The following is a 19,220-nucleotide window of genomic DNA, read 5'->3' as shown; positions in this document are numbered from 1 at the left end:
GTGATTCTTCATAATGAAGTCCTCCCTTTGGGCTCAAATCCAACCTATCGGTCAACAACAGCAAGCAATCAGTGTAAAGTAGCCAGCCATAGCATAGTTGATTAGCAAGTCGTTTGGTATTAATGTACAGTATCTTCATTGGAGACTAAAAAACAACTGGATATATTGCAGCAATTTAAGGGAATCGACTAGTTACATTGCGCAACAATGTTGCAAGGAAGTCGGTTACACCAGGGGATGCACACACGAGCTATAGGTCCTCCTCCCCCAATTGACAGTATTCCGTGGCTCCTCCTTGACGAGATTATCCCATCGCGGTGTATCACGCCTGGCCAGCCACCCTTCGGCAAAACAGCAGTACGTTCTCTTTTCCCACCGGAGCTTCAAGGGCAGGACTAGCTAAACATCCCGAACACAGACAGCCATGGCAGAAAACGCCGACTTGGATAACCACCGAATTAAGAGCTTCAAAAACAAGGGGCGCGATGTCGAGGTGAGGTGTCTAGCTAGGCTAACGTTAGCTGGCTGGCTAACTAGCCGTTAGCAACGAGTGCTAGCGAACACTCGGTTACCTAGCTCTCAATTCGGTTTGGTTGCTGCAGTATTCATTGTCCGTCCTTGTTGAAGTTTTCTTGTTCTACAATGTGTCGCGGATTATGATCTATCATCCACATACACTAACTAGCTAAAGTTTATCATGCGGAGCGGGCGCGGCTTTCGCAAGAAGGCCTGCTAGCTAGCCAGGAAAGTTGCTAACTCTGTGCTTGCTAGCAGCTAACTAGGTTGTGAGAAACATATTTTTGCAAATTAACTTTTTTGGCATCAACTAAATGAAAGTAATAGTTATAATTGGTAAAAGGCACCAGACAACTAACCATCTTGATGTTGGTCATGGGCATGGCATTTGATATTTCGAGTTGGCAAGTCAGTCACTGTAACTTAACTGAGCTGGTAAGCGTATCTAGCTAACAAAACCAGCTAATTATACCCAATTTGACACATAACTATGTGTCAAAATGGGCGGATGATGCACATTAACTGTTAGAAAACGACTAGCACAAATCAACTTCCACGGCTGCAACAGTTGAGATTCGGGCGTTATTAATCAGTTTATAATAATATACCCAGCTAACTAACTCATACGTGAATGAACATCTTGCAATTCAATATCCCAGTGACCGCAGGGTGGGTGTTTAACAAACAGTGAGTTAGAGCAGTTGCACCATAAACACATCGATCTAAAGCTAATGATGCTACTGTCACCATGTTGATTCAATAAACCTCCCGAGTGGCGCAGCGGTCTAAGGCACTGCATCTCAGTGCTAGAGGCGTCACGACAGACCCTCTTTCTTATCCATGCTGACATCACATCTGGTCCTGTTTGGAGTTACATAGGGCGGTGTACGACTGGCCCAGCGTCGTCCGGGTTTGGCCGGGGTAGGCAGTCTTTGTAAATAAGAATTTGTAACTGACTTGCCTACTTAAATAAAGGTAAAATGAAAACCCCATACCCGATGATTAGGGCCACACATTTAATTCAAAGGGACATGCCATTTCCCTTGTATCTGTATTGATCACACGTCCTTAACATAAATATTTCACTTTTGGGACTACATAACATGTTGACTATCCCATATTCTTATGTATTAGAAACACAGTAATCACGGACGGAGAGCATGATGGATTAATGTCCATCTGGTATGTGCTATATTGAGCGGAGAGGAAACAGAAGTCCGACATGGTTGTTTTGGGGCCAGTGTGACTTGCACATGTCTAACGACCCACCAGCCCTGCTGACAAGCTTGCAGCAGCTAAGCCAAGAATACGAGATGGATCACTTGTTGTCAGAGACGAGAGGCCTTGTCCAGATACAGCCCCTATCCGATCTATAGAAGTGCCCCAGGCCAGGGCAACACACACACCCTGCTCCTATGGTGCTGAATTCTACTGCATCAGAGAGGAGACACACAGCATATTCAATGAGATTTAGGCTGTGTTTAGACTTCAAGGAATGTTAATAGCTGTAGGTTACAGAAAATGTATCCCTTTCACAAGTTATGACCTACGCCACCACAGAGGGCCACAGTGACTGCCGTGTATGACGTTGTTACAATACAATAATAATCCCAACATATAACAGGATACTCCACAATCAACATTGGCAATGCAGCATTTGTAGTATTCAAATGTAAAGAAAGGTTGAAGACCTCTGGTGTGTTGTCCAGGGGCTGAGGCAGTCTTCCCTCTCACAGGAAGTCGCCCTCTTGTCCCAGCATGGAATGAGTGTCCCAGAGAAATGCCTGGAATTCTGTAGATTTGATCGACTGTTGTTGTTTCAGAGGTCTCTGACTTCCTCCTCCCAGCTGAGCCACTCTCAGGTGTTCTCTCATGGCTGATTCACTATCCTCCCTTAACACAGTTCCCACAAAAGGCAGTGTTGACAAAACATTGTGTTCCGTCTTCAATAGATGGAGCGTTTCAAATACATACGGAACCACATCAGATTTTTACTGCGACCTTGAGTTAGGGTGTCAGATCAGGGGCAGGGTTTTGCCAGCAGCAGCGGGTCACACCTTTGAGTTGGTGGATAAAAGTAAACAGAATCATTGCTTGCATGAGGGAGGTTACACAGTGTTTAGTAATATGAACCAGGATGCCCTGACTGGCAATCAAGTTAACATGATTCTCTGTTGCCAACATGCAGCAGTACACTTGTATTCTAAAGCCCAGTCTGTAAACAAAATGGAGCCAGTTCCAATTGACTAACATTGCATGTGGTTTGTTTGAGTGTATGGGCTGTCTTTTAAATGCTCCAGTAGTTAGGCTCATCTCTGACTCTTCTCCTCTCTCTCTTACAGACTATGCGAAGACATCGCAATGAAGTGACAGTGGAGCTGAGAAAGGTGAGCCGAGCATCTCAATTGACTGTTTATAGTTCAGTCACATCCAATGGACTAACCCATTAGCCTATTTCTGCTCCTCCCCACACTGAAATTAGAAAAGCTAAATCTCCACACTATCCTCTTGAGTTCACCCTTCACCTCTCCCACCCTACCACACTTCTCTGGTCTCTGTTTGTGTCCTGGCCCACTCTACAGATGCCATTCCAGCGCTGCCGTGTCTGTCATGTACCTCTTATTTCGGTACATGCAGGCCCTTTTTCCAGCCTGTTAAGTCTCTCTGGGACTTGGATGTTAGGTGGAAGCAGGGTTATAGAATTAATTCATCTTTATTTTGACGGGAAATGTTGCAGTCTCTGTTTATCAAATTGGCCGAGACAGAGCAGCCTGGTCCACCCCCTGCCCCTTATGGGCTGCTCTGTCTGCTGAGTCATTTTGTTTCTAAATAGGTGTGTGTGTGTGTGTGTGTGTGTGTGTGTGTGTGTGTGTGTGTGTGTGTTAGGAAACTACCCCCCTCTTATGCTCAGGTTGTTGTTGAAGAGTCAGGATGCCTTGGCTGTATTTAGGTCATCCCTCTCTCGCTCTCCCACCCTGTCAGAGAGGCCAGACTGGTCTTACCCCTCAGCCTTGGGGAGGGTTTCCTCTCCTGGCCTGCGGAAGCGCAGAGCTCTGGCCAGGGGCCATTAAGTAGGTTCATCAGACACACAGGCTTGTCTTGGACGTATGACTCCATAGCAGCTTCTCTGGGTAGAACCATGACCATTCCTCTGGATGTATGACGCTATAGCAGCTTCTCTGGGTAGAACCATGACCATTCCTCTGGATGTATGACTCTATAGCAGCTTCTCTGGGTAGAACCATGACCATTCCTCTGGATGTATGACTCTATAGCAGCTTCTCTGGGTAGAACCATGACCATTCCTCTGGATGTATGACTCTATAGCAGCTTCTCTGGGTAGAACCATGACCATTCCTCTGGATGTATGACTCTATAGCAGCTTCTCTGGGTAGAACCATGACCATTCCTCTGGATGTATGACTCTATAGCAGCTTCTCTGGGTAGAACCATGACCATTCCTCTGGATGTATGACTCTATAGCAGCTTCTCTGGGTAGAACCATGACCATTCCTCTGGATGTATGACTCTATAGCAGCTTCTCTGGGTAGAACCATGACCATTCCTCTGGATGTATGACTCTATAGCAGCTTCTCTGGGTAGAACCATGACCATTCCTCTGGATGTATGACTCTATAGCAGCTTCTCTGGGTAGAACCATGACCATTCCTCTGGATGTATGACGCTATAGCAGCTTCTCTGGGTAGAACCATGACCATTCCTCTGGATGTATGACTCTATAGCAGCTTCTCTGGGTAGAACCATGACCATTCCTCTGGATGTATGACTCTATAGCAGCTTCTCTGGGTAGAACCATGACCATTCCTCTGGATGTATGACTCTATAGCAGCTTCTCTGGGTAGAACCATGACCATTCCTCTGGATGTATGACTCTATAGCAGCTTCTCTGGGTAGAACCATGACCATTCCTCTGGATGTATGACTCTATAGCAGCTTCTCTGGGTAGAACCATGACCATTCCTCTGGATGTATGACTCTATAGCAGCTTCTCTGGGTAGAACCATGACCATTCCTCTGGATGTATGACGCTATAGCAGCTTCTCTGGGTAGAACCATGACCATTCCTCTGGATGTATGACTCTATAGCAGCTTCTCTGGGTAGAACCATGACCATTCCTCTGGATGTATGACTCTATAGCAGCTTCTCTGGGTAGAACCATGACCATTCCTCTGGATGTATGACTCTATAGCAGCTTCTCTGGGTAGAACCATGACCATTCCTCTGGATGTATGACTCTATAGCAGCTTCTCTGGGTAGAACCATGACCATTCCTCTGGATGTATGACTCTATAGCAGCTTCTCTGGGTAGAACCATGACCATTCCTCTGGATGTATGACTCTATAGCAGCTTCTCTGGGTAGAACCATGACCATTCCTCTGGATGTATGACTCTATAGCAGCTTCTCTGGGTAGAACCATGACCATTCCTCTGGATGTATGACTCTATAGCAGCTTCTCTGGGTAGAACCATGACCATTCCTCTGGATGTATGACGCTATAGCAGCTTCTCTGGGTAGAACCATGACCATTCCTCTGGATGTATGACTCTATAGCAGCTTCTCTGGGTAGAACCATGACCATTCCTCTGGATGTATGACTCTATAGCAGCTTCTCTGGGTAGAACCATGACCATTCCTCTGGATGTATGACTCTATAGCAGCTTCTCTGGGTAGAACCATGACCATTCCTCTGGATGTATGACGCTATAGCAGCTTCTCTGGGTAGAACCATGACCATTCCTCTGGATGTATGACTCTATAGCAGCTTCTCTGGGTAGAACCATGACCATTCCTCTGGATGTATGACTCTATAGCAGCTTCTCTGGGTAGAACCATGACCATTCCTCTGGATGTATGACTCTATAGCAGCTTCTCTGGGTAGAACCATGACCATTCCTCTGGATGTATGACTCTATAGCAGCTTCTCTGGGTAGAACCATGACCATTCCTCTGGATGTATGACTCTATAGCAGCTTCTCTGGGTAGAACCATGACCATTCCTCTGGATGTATGACTCTATAGCAGCTTCTCTGGGTAGAACCATGACTATTAGATGGGATGGTGCCAAACTGAACTTAGATCAGCATCTGGGGGGGGGGAATTCATTCCACTGGAATATGACTCTGAGCTAGAGCTGAGATGATACAATAAATGATTGACACCGACTATACCGGTCACTTATTGCAGGCATTTATCTGATTTCGTTAATTATGATAAGAAGCCTATACTAGAGATAAGAGAAGTTTGAAATCAAATACATTTGCTAAAATGGGTGATTTGAGCAAATGTACAAGCATCATACTAGTAGTTAAAAGGATAATTTTAAACTGTGGTGCACATCAATGTTCCAAACTTATCGTTATTGCATCAATTCAGACAATTTATCGCGGTATGGATTTTTGTCCATATCGCCCAGCTCTACTCTGAGCCCTTGGTTTTTGCACGAAAGCCCCAACGTGTCCTCTGAATGCGGCTTGCAGAAGTGTTTCAGGAAGTCTGAGCTGACCAGCAGTTTTGTAGAAACATATACAGTTAAAGGTCGACCGATTAATCGGAATGGCCGATTTTCAAGTTTTCATAACAATCGGAAATCGGCATTTTGGACCCCGATTTTTAGATGTATTTTTTTTTTACACCTTTATTTAACTAGGCAAATCATTTAAGAACACATTCTTATTTTCAATGACGTCCTAGGAACGGTGGGTTAACCGCCTTGTTCAGGGGCAGAACGACAGATTTTTACCTTGTCAGCTCAGGGATTCAATCTTGCAACCTTACGGTTAACTAGTCCAACGCTCTAACCACCTGCTTTACATTGCACTCCACGAGGAGCCCGCCTGTTACGCGAATGCAATAAGAAGCCAAGGTAAGTCGCTAGCTAGCATCAAACTTATTTTATAAAAAACAATCAATCAATCATAATCACTAGTTAACTACACATGGTTGATATTACTAGTTTAGCCTGTCCTGCGTTGCATATAATCGATGTGGTGCGCATTCGCGAAAAATGACTGTCGTTGCTCCAACGTGTACCTAACCATAAACATCAATGTCTTTCTTAAAATCAATACACAAGTATATATTTTTAAACCTGCATATTTAGTTAATATTGCCTGCTAACATGAATTTCTTTTAACTAGGGAAAATGTGTCACCTCTTGCAACAGAGTCAGGGTATATGCAGCAGTTTGGGCCGCCTGGCTCGTTGCGAACCGTGTGGAGTCCATTTATTCCTAACAAAGACCGTAATTAATTTCAGCCAACTTAGCCAAATGGGGGATGGTTTTAACAAAAGCGCATTTGCGAAAAAGCACAATTGTTGCACGACTGTACCTAACCATTCACATCAATGCCTTTCTTAAAATCAATACACAGAAGTATATATTTTTAAACCTGCATATTTAGCTAAGTGAAATCCAGGTTAGCAGGCAATATTAACCAGGTGAAATTGTGTCACTTCTCTTGTGTTCATTGCACGCAGAGTCAGGTTATGGGCAACAGTTTGGGCCGCCTGGCTCGTTGCGAACTAATTTGCCAGAATTTTACGTAATTATGACATAACATTGAAGGTTGTGCAATGTAACAGGAATATTTAGATTTAGGGATGCCACCCGTTAGATAAAATACGGAACGTTTCCGTATTTCACTGAAATAATGAACGTTTTGTTTTCGAGATGATAGTTTCCGGATTCGACCATATTGATGACCTAAGGCTCGTATTTCTGTGTGTTATGTTATAATTAAGTCTATGATTTGATATTTGATAGAGCAGTCTGACTGAGCGGTGGTAGGCACCAGCAGGCTCGTAAGCATTCATTCAAACAGCACTTTCGTGCGTTTGCCAGCAGCTTTTCGCTGTGCTTCAAGCATTGCGCTGTTTATGACTTCAAGCCTATCAACACCCGAGATTAGGCTGGTGTAACCGATGCGAAATGGCTAGCTAGTTAGCGGGGTGCGCGCTAATAGCGTTTCAAATGTCACTCGCTCTGAGACTTGGAGTAGTTGTTCCCCTTGCACTGCATGGGTAACGCTGCTTCGAGGGTGGCTGTTGTCAATGTGTTCCTGGTTCGAGCCCAGGTAGGAGCGAGGAGAGGGATGGAAGCTATACTGTTACACTGGCAATGCTAAAGTGCCTATGAGAACATCCAATAGTCAAAGGTATATGAAATACAAATCGTACAGAGAGATAGTCCTATAATAACTACAACCTAAGACTTCGTACCTGAGAATATTGAAGACTCATGTTAAAAAGAACCACCAGCTTTCATATGTTCTGAGCAAGGAACTTAAACGTTAGCTTTTTTACATGGCACATATTGCACTTTAACTTCCTTCTCCAACACTTTGTTTTTGCATTATTTAAACCAAATTGAACATGTTTCATTATTTATTTGAGGCTAAATAGATTTTATTGATGTATTAAGTTAGTGTTCATTCAGTATTGTTGTAATTGTCATTTATTACAAATTAAAAAATCATCCGATTAATCCGTATCGGCTTTTTTTGGTCCTCCAATAATCGGTATCGGCGCTGAAAAATCATAATCGGTCGACCTCTATATACAGTAGGCCTGTATGATTTGACGACAAGTGTGAGAGAACTTGTTTTTTTCTGCTAAAATGCCATGTCCTACCCTTACAGAAGAGCAAACCACTAATGTAGGATGAGTGACACAGCAGTTCTCTCACACAGCAGTATGTGTGCTGCAGAAGGGAACCGTCTGTGCAGAGTTGGATGCATTCCTCCCTCGTGATATCTGCCATTAACGTCACTGGGAGGTTATGGGACCAGTCTTAGCCTGTTGGAGTCAAGCAGGGAATCTATTCCCTCACTGTGTGGGTGAATGTTTCCAATAGCATTCACTCCTGTATTCCTTCTAGGATTCAACACTTAAAATATATATATTTTCTTTCTTCCCCAGAATAAACGAGATGAGCACCTTCTGAAGAAGAGGAACGTTCCACAGGAGGAGAGCCTGGAAGACTCAGACATAGACTCTGACTTCAAAGGGGTGAGCCGGTCCTCATTCTCTCTCACACTACAACTTCAAGTTCAGGAATATGTTTCCTAGCTCTAACCTTGCAACATGTAAATGCGTAGCTACAGCAAACCTCACAACTCTTGTTTTTTTGTTTTACAGCAAAATGTAACACTGGAAGCCATCTTACAGGTAAGCCTGCATTCTGTCAGTGTGGTTGAGATCCATCCCGTACATACATCTTGAACTGTTGGAGCTAACCTCGTGTTCTCGCTCTCCTTCCTGTCAGAATGCTGTCAGTGACAATGGACTCATCCAGCTCAGTGCTGTGCAGGCAGCCAGAAAACTCCTGTCCAGTGACAGAAACCCCCCCATCGACGACTTGATTAAGTCCGGCATCCTACCCATCCTGGTCAAATGCCTGGAGAGGGACGACAAGTAAGTCTGCTTTATGGGGGGAGGAAGAGACTGTATGGGTCATGGGGCACCTTTGCACTGGAAGAGTAATTGAAAGATGAGGGTGGTAAATTGCCCCTGTGGTAATTCTGTGTGATGCCCCCGTTCAAAAGTCAGAGAAGTGCGACAGGAGAGAAGGCTGAAAACCGGAGCGTGAATGAGTGGGTAGACTAGCCCTGTATGTGTCAGATTGCTCTCTCTCCGTTCTGTCATGCTCTGGGGCTACTGGTGTGCCCTCCCTCTCCTCCGCATGGCTGGGCTGATGTGAACACTGTAGCAGGCTGCAGACACACACAGACGGATAGGAGAGAAAGTGTGTGTTCTGCTCTGCTGCACTAACGCTGCCCCACAGCTGACAGCTCTGTTTCTTCAGTGGTGGGGATGGGGAGCGATTGGGGGGGGGGGGGGACTCCCCTGGACAGGGACTGGTGAATGGGGGCGGGATGAGGGTGGTGGAGACGGGGGGGGCAGGGGCTAAATGTGCAGGATGGGGTGTCAGGCTTGGACAGGCACAGGGCTGCTGGAGACGTGGGGGGATTTATGTGTTGTGTAGACAGAAGGGTGGAGGAGGTTGGGTGGAGGAGGCAGGAGCGTGAGGCGACGCCAGTTAGATATAGAGACACACTACCGTTCAGAAGTTTGGTGTCACTTAGAAATGTCCTTGTTTTGAAAGAAGGCACATTTTTTGTCCCTTAAAATAACATCAAATTGATCAGAAATACAGTGTAGACATTGTTAATGTTGTAAATGACTTTTGTAGCTGGAAATGGCAGATGTTTAATGGAATATCTACATGGGCGTACAGAGACCCATTATCAGCAACCATCACTCCTGTGTTCCAATGGCACGTTGTGTTAGCTAAACTTGGATTATCATTTTAAAAGGCTAATTGATCATTAAAAAACCCTTTTGCAATTATGTTAGCACAGCTGAAAACTGTTGTTCTGATTTAAAGAAGCAATAAAACTGGCCTTCTTCAGACTAGTTGAGTATCTGGAGCATCAGCATTTGTGGGTTTGATTTACAGGCTTAAAATGGCCAGAAACAAATTACTTTCTTCTGAAACTCGTCAGTCTATTCTTGTTCTGAGAAATGAAGGCTATTTCATGCGAGAAATTGCCAAGAAACTGAAGATCTCATATAACGCTGTGTACTACTCCCTTCACAGAACAGTGCAAACTGGCTTTAACCAGAATAAATAGTACCCACAAAACACCAGTCTCAACATCAACAGTGAAGAGGCGACTCCAGGATGCTGGTCTTCTAAGCAGAGTTGCAAAGAAAAAGCCATATCTCAGACTTAAAAGAAAATATTAAGATGGGGAAAAAGAACACATACACTGGACAGAGGAACTCTGCCTAGAAGGCCAGCATCCCGGAGTCACCTCTTCACTGTTGGCGTTGAGACTGGTGTTTTGCGGGTACTATTTAATGAAGCTGCCAGTTGAGGACTTGTGAGGCGTCTGTTTCTCAAACTAGACACTCTAATGTACTTGTCCTCTTGCTCAGTTGTGCACTGGGGCCTCCCACTCCTTTCTATTCTGGTTAGAGGGAGTTTGCGCTAACACAACGTGCCATTGGAACACAGGAGTGATGGTTGCTGATAATGGGCCTCTGTACGCCCATGTAGATATTCCATTAAAAATAAGCTGTTTCCAGCTACAATAGTCCTTTACAACATTAATAATGTCTACACTGTACTTCAGATCAATTTGATGTTATTTTAATGGACAAAAAATAGAGGTGGGGGTTAGTGGTGATGCAGGTTGAAATGGATTGTTGATCAGTAGCCATGTGCTGTTGATGGGCTTATTGGTTGTGTTTTGTTGTCTGGGGACAGCTTCTGTTTGTCTCTTCATATAGCTAGCCTCATTTACTCTCTCCTCTTCCTCAGTCCCTCTCTCCAGTTTGAGGCTGCCTGGGCGTTGACCAACATAGCATCAGGGACGTCACAACAGACTCAAGCTGTGGTCAAATCTAGTAAGTAGTTTCTAGTTCTTCTGTGGCCCAGTTTCAAACTGAACCATCAGGCACACATGATGGACCTGTCTATATGAGCCAATCTATCCATCTGGTTCCTGGTATAGAAACACCTGCTCTCAACTGTCTCCCCCATCTTTCTGTCTCTTGTCTGCCATATCATCACTCTACCTCTAACTAATCTCTCTCACTCACTCACTCACTCACACACGTCTGCAACGTTGTCTAACATATGGGTCTGCCTTTCTCTCTACATGTCCAGATGCTGTGCCTCTATTCCTGCGGCTGCTACAATCTCCTCACCAGAACGTATGTGAACAGGCCGTGTGGGCGCTAGGCAACATCATCGGTGAGTGATGGCTCACACACATGCATACACACTGGCTAATGCCAGTCAATGACACACCTGTGTTCTTCCCGTGCAGGCGACGGGCCGCAGTGCAGGGATTACGTAATCTCACTGGGCGTGGTCAAGCCCCTGTTGTCGTTTATTAACCCCTCCATCCCCATCACCTTCCTCCGCAACGTCACCTGGGTCATCGTCAACCTCTGCCGCAACAAGGACCCACCACCCCCCATGGAGACAGTACAGGAGGTAAGACAGACAGAGGTGTGTGAGACCCACCACCCCCCATGGAGACAGTACAGGAGGTAAGAGAGACAGAGGTGTGTGAGACCCAGCACAGTCATTCAATCTAACTGAATTTCGTTGATATCCAATTACCATCTTGTCTCATCGCTGCAACGGGCTCGGGAGAGGCGAAGGTCGAGTCATGCGTCCTCCAAAACATGACCTGCAAAACCACGCTTCTTAACACCTGCCCACTTAACCCGGAAGCCAGCTGCACCAATGTGTTGGAGGAAACAACGTCCAACTGATGACCGACGTCTGCCTGCAGGCGCCCAGCCCGCCATGAGTCGCTTTAGAGCGATGATTCAAGTAAAGCCCCCCCAGCCAAACCCTCCCCTAACCCAGACGACACTGGGCCAATTGTGCGCCGCCCTATGGGACTCCTGGTCACGGCCGGTTGTGACACAGCCTGGAATCGAACCCAGGTCTGTAGTGACGCCTCAAGCGATGCATTGCCTTAGACTGCTGCACCACTCGGGAGGCCAATGACTGAATTATGGTCTTCACATAGACATTTGTGTTGTCAATATTAGCTGAACCCTTTGTCAAACAGCTCTGGCTGTGTTCCATGTGTTTGGCTCTGAGGACAATCAGACGATGGGGGGTTTGATTAGGGAAAGTGGTCTGGGACTTTGTGGGTGCTGCCTAGCATTCTGCTTCCCTGTTCCCAACCATCCTCTAGCCTGGTCCTGGAGGTCTGCAGTGTCTGCCTGCTGAAACACCCTGGGTCCTGTCTGTTGATCTGCTCAATAGTCGCCTCATTGTATGCCCACTCATTATGCCTGACACTCTCTCTCTCCTCTCCACCTCTTCCAGATTCTACCTGCTCTCTGTGTATTGATATACCACACTGATATAAATGTAAGTATCACCCTACTATCACAACAGCAAAGTTGCTTTGCCATTTCCTATGGAAATTCCCTGGTTCTAACACGTCCTCTCTCTCGGTGGTCAGATCCTAGTGGATACAGTGTGGGCCTTGTCCTATCTCACAGACGGAGGGAACGAACAGATCCAGATGGTCATCGACTCGGGGGTCGTCCCCTTCCTCGTCCCCCTGCTCAGCCACCAAGAGGTCAAAGTTCAGGTATGTCTGCCTACTTTCCCCTGATTGGAAGTAGGATTAGGGCTGTTACGGTGACCGTATTACCGCCACATCAATGGTCATGAGTCATGTCCGCAGTCAAATGCCACGTGACCGTTTAGTCAGGGTAACTAGGCTTCTCCAAGCTCTGATGCTGCTGATGGTCATTAGTAGCCTACCAAACTTACTAACTGCCTGGTACTCAGCACTCTATTGTCCCTCGAATCACTCTGAAATGAATGCAAATGTGATTGAAAATCTAATCAAACACTTCATGAGAGCTAATGTTGCGTAACATTTCTATAGGCTATGCAATTGCGTGAGATAACAGAGTGATGGCTTCTATTAAAAAGAGGAGGATCCCATCAGCTTTCTATTGGCTAGGCCTACTATATTTTATTTTAAAATGTTCCTAATATTAAGCACATAGCTTATATTCACAACAGGAGTATAGCCCACCTGGCTGGCATGAAAATAAACCACGGGAAAAGCGTCCTCCATTCGCTATATAAGTGCAGATTGCATAATCTTTTCCCCTCCTACACCTGTTCCGAGACAGCATTAAATGAAGAATAGTCTGATGGGTGACATCATTTAGTGATGTATTATCACCCAGCGTGTGCAGTAAGACAAACAGCGCATGCTTTTTTTTGCCTGACTTTTTCCAATCACTTCATGTAGCCTAGCCCATAGGCCTATATGTTTTGATAAGGTTTGTATCAAAACTAAAGTGGCCAAATAACTTCTTAAAATGAAGCACATTAATCCGCTTTATAAGCGGTGTAATACATAGGTGGCGCTTGAGTTTCAAGTTTGAGGAATCACATTTTCACCATAGAAATGCACCTTTTTAATATTAAAGCATTACATGCAGAATCGCATTTACATTCTCTTTGACAACAGTTTTCCTGCTAATTGATTGCATTTTGGAACATTCATGCTTATAGCCTACTGCTGTGTGCGCGTTGCTGCACTTATGTGATGAAATAGCCTAATAGTTTATCAACATTTTAAGCTAAACGTTCTGATCTGTTGCATCAGCCTCATTGCTTTTAAAGTAGTTTTTTTTTATGCGAGTGGTTGTATTAATTTGGGCTTTATCGCATTCCACAACGGTTCCAGAGTATGTTTAGAATAATGATTTATTTCACAGAAAGACAAGCTGACCAACAGAATAGGTACTATGGGGGATAGTAGATTGATAGGGGCTAGTGCTTTTGCTGTTCGTTAGGCCTACTCATCTTGTTGGCTGATGAAAAGTAGGCTGAATGTGGGCAGTTCTAACATAAGAGCGACGCGCGCAGTTGTCACGATGTGTCTGTCTTCACTTGTAGCCTTCTTAGCTGAGATGCCTGTGAGAAGGACCTGATCACATGACAGGCATTGGCTAATTAATAATTATTGAAATATGAGAGCCATGTGAGAGGTGCTTTGGAGCACGGCAGCCGGGAGAATGGAATTATAATTATTATATTCAGCCCAAGGGCACAACGGCCACTTTGGCGGCAAAAGGCATAGATTTTTTTAGGGGATTAAGGCCACACAAGGGGATGCCGCTGGGAAATTCGAGGCCTGTTGAGAATATTATCAAGTACTTGTCAAATTGTGAATGAGAGACTGATGGTATACAGCCTGCACCAGAAACAGAGCTCATGCCATTCATGTGACTTTTTTCAAATCATCATAAGTCGCATCATGCAGCCTTAGAATGTATTAAAAATGAAAACATATCTCCCAACGTTGGTGTATCAACTAAAGTTGCATAAATAACTCAAACATATAGGTGTACCTGTTTAACTGCTCAACACAGAATAGCCGCATTTGCAAACTTCTTAAATTGTTTGGAGAAAATATCCTTTATTTAATTTAGCGATGTTCAATTGTATTCGTCATACTATAAAATAATGCCATGGAATTCTAAGCAAATCTTTTCTGCTAAACTTGTGTAGCCCACAGCCATATGGCATAGCCAGGTCAGGACCTAACATAAGGACAACTCAGAGTATGCTATTCTGTTCTTCTGAAATGGACTACATTTTCTTTAGAGCTGTCTAAAATAAATAGTGGATTTATTGTGAAGGTGTAGGCTATATTACATGGATTTATTAGATGTTCCAAAGGTCTGCATCAGTGGCTTGTAGGCTATGCGTGGAAGACAGGAGATGCTAAACGTGTTTATGTTAAGTAACGGTCAATTACCATGTGAATGACAGTTTATTTGCTTGACAATCACCGGCTGACTAAATTTCATGACCGCCACAGCCCTAAGTAGAATGAAGTCGCCCCTACTCTGATCTAAGGTCCGTTTCCAGTTTTCCCTCTAATGGTTGAGGTTAGGCTTGTGGGAAGGGTAATATACCTGAAACTTACTGTACGGAATGTGTGACTTCCTGTGACGTCATTAATTAACCACCTATGATGTCATATCCTGTAGACTGCAGCTCTGAGGGCAGTGGGGAACATTGTGACAGGGACAGACGAGCAGACGCAGGTGGTGCTCAACTGTGACGTCCTCTCGCACTTCCCCAACCTGCTCACACACCCCAAGGAGAAGATCAACAAGGTAACAGGCACACGTTTAGATGCTATTGGTGGCATATGTTTGTTTTGCTGTAACTGTAGCGTTGAAATGGGATGGACCCCAGTGTCGTTTATTTCCAACAGTATCTATACCTCTGTGAAACGGTCTCAGTAGTACTCATGTGGTCCATGGTGTGCGTGTCTGTGGGTTTCTCTCAGCTGAATGGCTTCCTGTGTGTGTGTGTATCCCTCCCGCCCACTAGGAGGCGGTGTGGTTCCTGTCCAACATCACAGCAGGCAACCAGCAGCAGGTGCAGGCCGTCATCGACGCTGGCCTGCTGCCCATGATCATCCACCAGCTGGCTAAGGTGAGTCACTGAGCCCTTATGTAGCCCTACGAAGCATTATGTAGCCATATGTCCTTGTGGAGATCTGTAAGGAACACTATCCTAACCACAGACAACCTCTGTTTGTCTGCAGGGAGACTTTGGCACACAGAAGGAGGCAGCCTGGGCCATCAGCAACTTGACAATAAGTGGAAGAAAAGATCAGGTATGTTCTACCAGGGCTGTTTCCATCAACACCCAATCCATACAGCGTTGCGTTTTGTATGGTCCTGATTGGCTGGTTAACTTTACCCGTCTGTAGGCAAAGCAAGGCCCTGGTAGGCTGATCTATGTTCTACGCGACCCTATAGGTGGAGTACCTGGTGCAGCAGAATGTGGTTCCTCCGTTCTGCAGCCTGCTGTCTGTGAAGGACTCCCAGGTGGTCCAGGTGGTCCTAGACGGCCTCAAGAACGTCCTCATCATGGCCGGGGACGAGGCCAGCACCATCGCTGAGATCATAGAGGAGTGTGGAGGTCAGTGTGTGTGTTAGAGGGGGGAGTGCTTGTGTGTCAGTTCACCATGTTGCCATTGTATGACAGTGTAGTGTTGCTACTGGGAAGCACACATTCTAGATTGATTCACTGTGATGGACTTTCATGCTAATTTCTCTCTGCCCATCAGGTCTAGAGAAGATCGAGAACCTTCAGCAGCATGAAAACGAGGACATCTACAAACTAGCCTTCGAGATCATCGACCAGTACTTCTCAGGAGACGATGTGAGTACCTCTGCTCTGACAGAAGCCCTACAGTTTGCACACCGTTAGAACCCAGCGCTGTCCTGACAGTGCTGTGCTGGGTGTAGGATGTGTGCTACAGAAACGCAGGGCCTTTTTCCTCCACTTCCTCTGTCAATGGGGTAAGATGGAGGAATCGGCTATAGGCCTTGCTACATAATTCTATATAAAATCGAATGAAAAATTGACCTTTTTTCTGTAGTGACAATGAATCTAGTCTGTGTGTTTGTTCATCTATGGCACCACCCTGATCCATTTCTTTTCCTTCTCTCTTTTTAGATTGACGAGGATCCCAGCTTGATCCCCAAAGCCACTCAGGGCGGAACCTTCAACTTTGACCCCGCCACCAACCTGCAAGCAAAGGAGTTCAAGTTTTAAAGGCAAACGTCCACCTAGTAGGTCTAACTCTCTAGCTGCTCTGAACCCTCCAGTCACCTCCTTCCCAACATCAATCACTGACTCACTAACAACAACAGCTCAAGCACTGAAGGATCATTGTTATCCATCTCTTTTCAAGCATCTCACAGCGATGCTTATAAATGTTCCAGAAAGAGAGAACGCCTCGTCCGTCATTCCTGCAGTTGCCAAAAAGTTGCTATTATCCTCTCTTACTCAGACACGTTCACACACACTGAAGAGACTGAAGACATCTGTGTGCATGGACCAATGATCTTGTTCTACCAATCATATCAGCAAAGAGGAGGAATGGTCTCATTTAAAGGCGTGCTCTTCTCTGGAGTCTGGCCTCATGGTCTGGGATCAGAGCACGTTGGACACAGCGACTGAAGACACTCAACCTCTGAGTTAATTGACTCTTTTGAGGAGTACGGACAGCATCTAGGCCGTCCTTTGTTAAACATTCTAATCGATGACATCATCAAAAGGCTGTTAATTATTCAGTCCTCATTGAACTACAGTTTGTTTTGGAACAGAACACTGAGAATGAATGCTCTCAAAACCCTTCTCAGAGGGTACAGAAGTGAGCAGTCGACATATACCCAAGTGGACTGAACAGAATTCAACAACCACCCACCACTATAATATTATTCCTTTTAGTTGTGAAATCATCATGAAAAACAATGGATTTAAAGTACAAAAAATATATATTTAAAATTATGCAACAGGGAAATTCTGAAATGAATAACAAGGAAGACTTTGTAGCATTGATCTATGGATGGCTTGCTGGTGGAAGGGTTTTTGGGTTGAGAGGAGGGGGAAGGGGAATGGAGTTGAGCTGGAACCAAACGCACCTCTCCTTTGAACCTCTAAACTGGGTTTTGGATCAGTCCCTCTTACCAGGTTCTATCCTCTGAACGAGAACCCCCTCAACAACGAAATAAGCCTTAAAAAACAGGCTTCAACTGGGCTTTTCCAAAAGACACATCTCCTCTCGCAGGGGAGACATATCGTCGGACATTGAATTTAATGACTCAAGAATTTGAGGAAATATTTTGGAAAGATATCGGTAGAGGGACAGAGAAAGACAATGTAACACTGATTTCATCTGTGTAGATTCCACATCTGCAGTTTCTATTCAGTCTTATGCACACTTCAGTCACCCCTCCCTCTGCTTACTGTGTGTGGAAAGGAATGTTTGCTTCAATAAGTCAAAGCTATGGTTGCATTGCAATGGCCCATTGACATACAGTTGTTCCATATTTCTTGTTCTATATGCTACATTAATTATACAATTTAAGAGTATTTCCAACTGTCTGAAGTTGTCTGTACAAAGCAGCTGCATTTTACCAGTCATCCATCGATTGGTTCACTTTGCGAGGCTGTAATGTTTTCACTGTTAAAAGATTAACAGGGAAGTTTGTTTTTAAACGTGTAACGTGATCGATGACTTGATTGAAAATTATTTTGTGAACTGGACTTTTGTCTTGATTTCCCTCAAGGACCGGAAAAAACAAAAATTACATTTGGACTAATGTAGTTATGTTTTGGTTGCTAACTACTGAGAAGGAATGGGGATTTTTTTCAGGGGAGCGGCCCATGCCTTTTTGGACTAGCCATTCACAACTGATGAACAAAGTCTAGCTGGTGTACAGTCATTGATCTAGATTCTAGAGACATAGAATGAGAGCCACTTTAAAGAATGGAATTTTTGTCTTGTATCAAACTGATACAAGCTTATGCTTTTGGGCAAGATTTTTACTTGCTAACGAAACATGTACTAAAGAAGAAAAAGCAACAGATAGCATTTTGGCCTCTGTCTTACTTTTTATACATTTTAGAATCCATATCTCTTTAAGGTGGCTCACAATGTTTCTTTCAACTATTGTGCATATTAAAGAAAATGAGTTGAAATCCATTATGCCTTTTGTTTTTTAATTTTTGGTAACTTATGTTTATTTCACTAGGTAAACTGAGAACCATGGCAAATGCACACAGTTTATTTGGATCCCCATTTCGTTTTTGCAGAAGCAGCAGCTACTCTTCCTGGGGTCGACAGAACTGATAGACAAGGACAGTCGCACAAATGTAAAATACCAGTGGTGGAAGAAGTACCCAATTGTCATACTTTAGTAAAAGTAAAGATACCTTAATAGAAAATGACTCAAGTGAAGGTCACCCAGTAAAATAATACTTGAGTAAGTCTAAAAGTATGGGTTTTAAATGTACTTAAGTATAAATCATTTCAAATTCCTTATATTAAGCAAACCAGACAGCACCATTTTCTTATTTAAAAAAAATAATAAAAAAATAGCCAGGGGCACACTCCAATACTCAGACAATTTAGAAATGAAGCATTTGTTTAGTAAGTCGGTCAGATCATAGGCATTAGGGGAGACTAGAGTTGTTCTCTTGATAAGTGTGGAAAAATGACAATTTTCTGTCCTGCTAAGCATTCAAAATGTAACGGGTACTTTTGGGTGTCAGGATAAATGTATGGAGTAAAAAGTACATTATT

General features: G+C 44.4%; 1 protein-coding gene across 2 annotated transcripts; it reads left to right on the top strand.

Annotated features, from left to right (window-relative positions):
* Positions 1-185: 185 nt before the first annotated feature.
* Positions 186-18,620, top strand: LOC106575504 (importin subunit alpha-4). 2 transcript variants are annotated; one of them, XM_014152025.3, is made up of 16 exons: positions 186-493; positions 2,859-2,903; positions 8,458-8,547; positions 8,677-8,706; positions 8,804-8,952; positions 10,865-10,950; positions 11,213-11,299; positions 11,376-11,545; positions 12,398-12,442; positions 12,537-12,668; positions 15,100-15,228; positions 15,449-15,553; positions 15,666-15,737; positions 15,883-16,045; positions 16,194-16,288; positions 16,586-18,620. In XM_014152025.3, the coding sequence occupies exons 1-16, from the start codon at positions 425-427 to the stop codon at positions 16,682-16,684; spliced, it is 1,566 nt and encodes a 521-aa protein (XP_014007500.2). In that variant the 5' UTR covers positions 186-424; the 3' UTR covers positions 16,685-18,620. The 2 variants fall into 2 exon arrangements, with proteins under 2 accessions (XP_014007500.2, XP_082819638.1); XM_082963512.1 differs by having other exon boundaries at positions 187-493; positions 10,865-10,952; positions 11,209-11,299.
* The last annotated feature ends 600 nt before the right edge of the window (positions 18,621-19,220 follow it).

This window comes from Salmo salar, chromosome 17 (genome assembly GCF_965601325.2).
Source record: "Salmo salar chromosome 17, fSalSal1, whole genome shotgun sequence".
In the NCBI taxonomy this organism is placed as follows: Eukaryota; Metazoa; Chordata; class Actinopteri; order Salmoniformes; family Salmonidae; genus Salmo; species Salmo salar.
Note: the sequence above shows the minus strand (reverse complement) of the source record. Positions and strands in the feature narration are given on the sequence as shown.